General features: G+C 69.5%; 1 protein-coding gene across 2 annotated transcripts in view; it reads right to left on the minus strand.

Annotated features, from left to right (window-relative positions):
- Positions 1-222, minus strand: part of LDLRAD4 (low density lipoprotein receptor class A domain containing 4) — a 16,599-nt gene extending 16,377 nt beyond the window's left edge. For both annotated transcript variants that reach the window (XM_009583725.1, XM_009583724.1), the window contains exon 1: positions 153-222. In XM_009583725.1, the coding sequence (XP_009582020.1) occupies positions 153-222 (70 nt within the window). The remainder of the gene's footprint in view (positions 1-152) is intronic.
- Positions 223-236: the final 14 nt, after the last annotated feature.

A 236-nucleotide genomic window follows, 5' to 3' on the forward strand; every position in this document is an offset into this window, starting at 1 on the left:
GGCCGGCAAGGCCCCGCCGGCGCCCCGGGCCTCTGCTAGCCAGCGCTCTCCCGGCGGGCTGGGCTGCAGGTCGGCTTTCGCTCCGGGAAACTCGGGGACGGAGCTGGCAGCAGCCCCACCCGCGCAGACACGCCGGACGAACGAAGGGGTACCTCTGTCCAACAACAGGTCTTTTAACCGCGCATCCTTCACCGCTGTCCTGTTAAGCCGCTCACTGGACATGCTCGCCTCCGGCG

This window comes from Fulmarus glacialis, unplaced genomic scaffold (genome assembly GCF_000690835.1).
Source record: "Fulmarus glacialis isolate BGI_N327 unplaced genomic scaffold, ASM69083v1 scaffold15458, whole genome shotgun sequence".
NCBI classification, from domain to species: Eukaryota; Metazoa; Chordata; class Aves; order Procellariiformes; family Procellariidae; genus Fulmarus; species Fulmarus glacialis.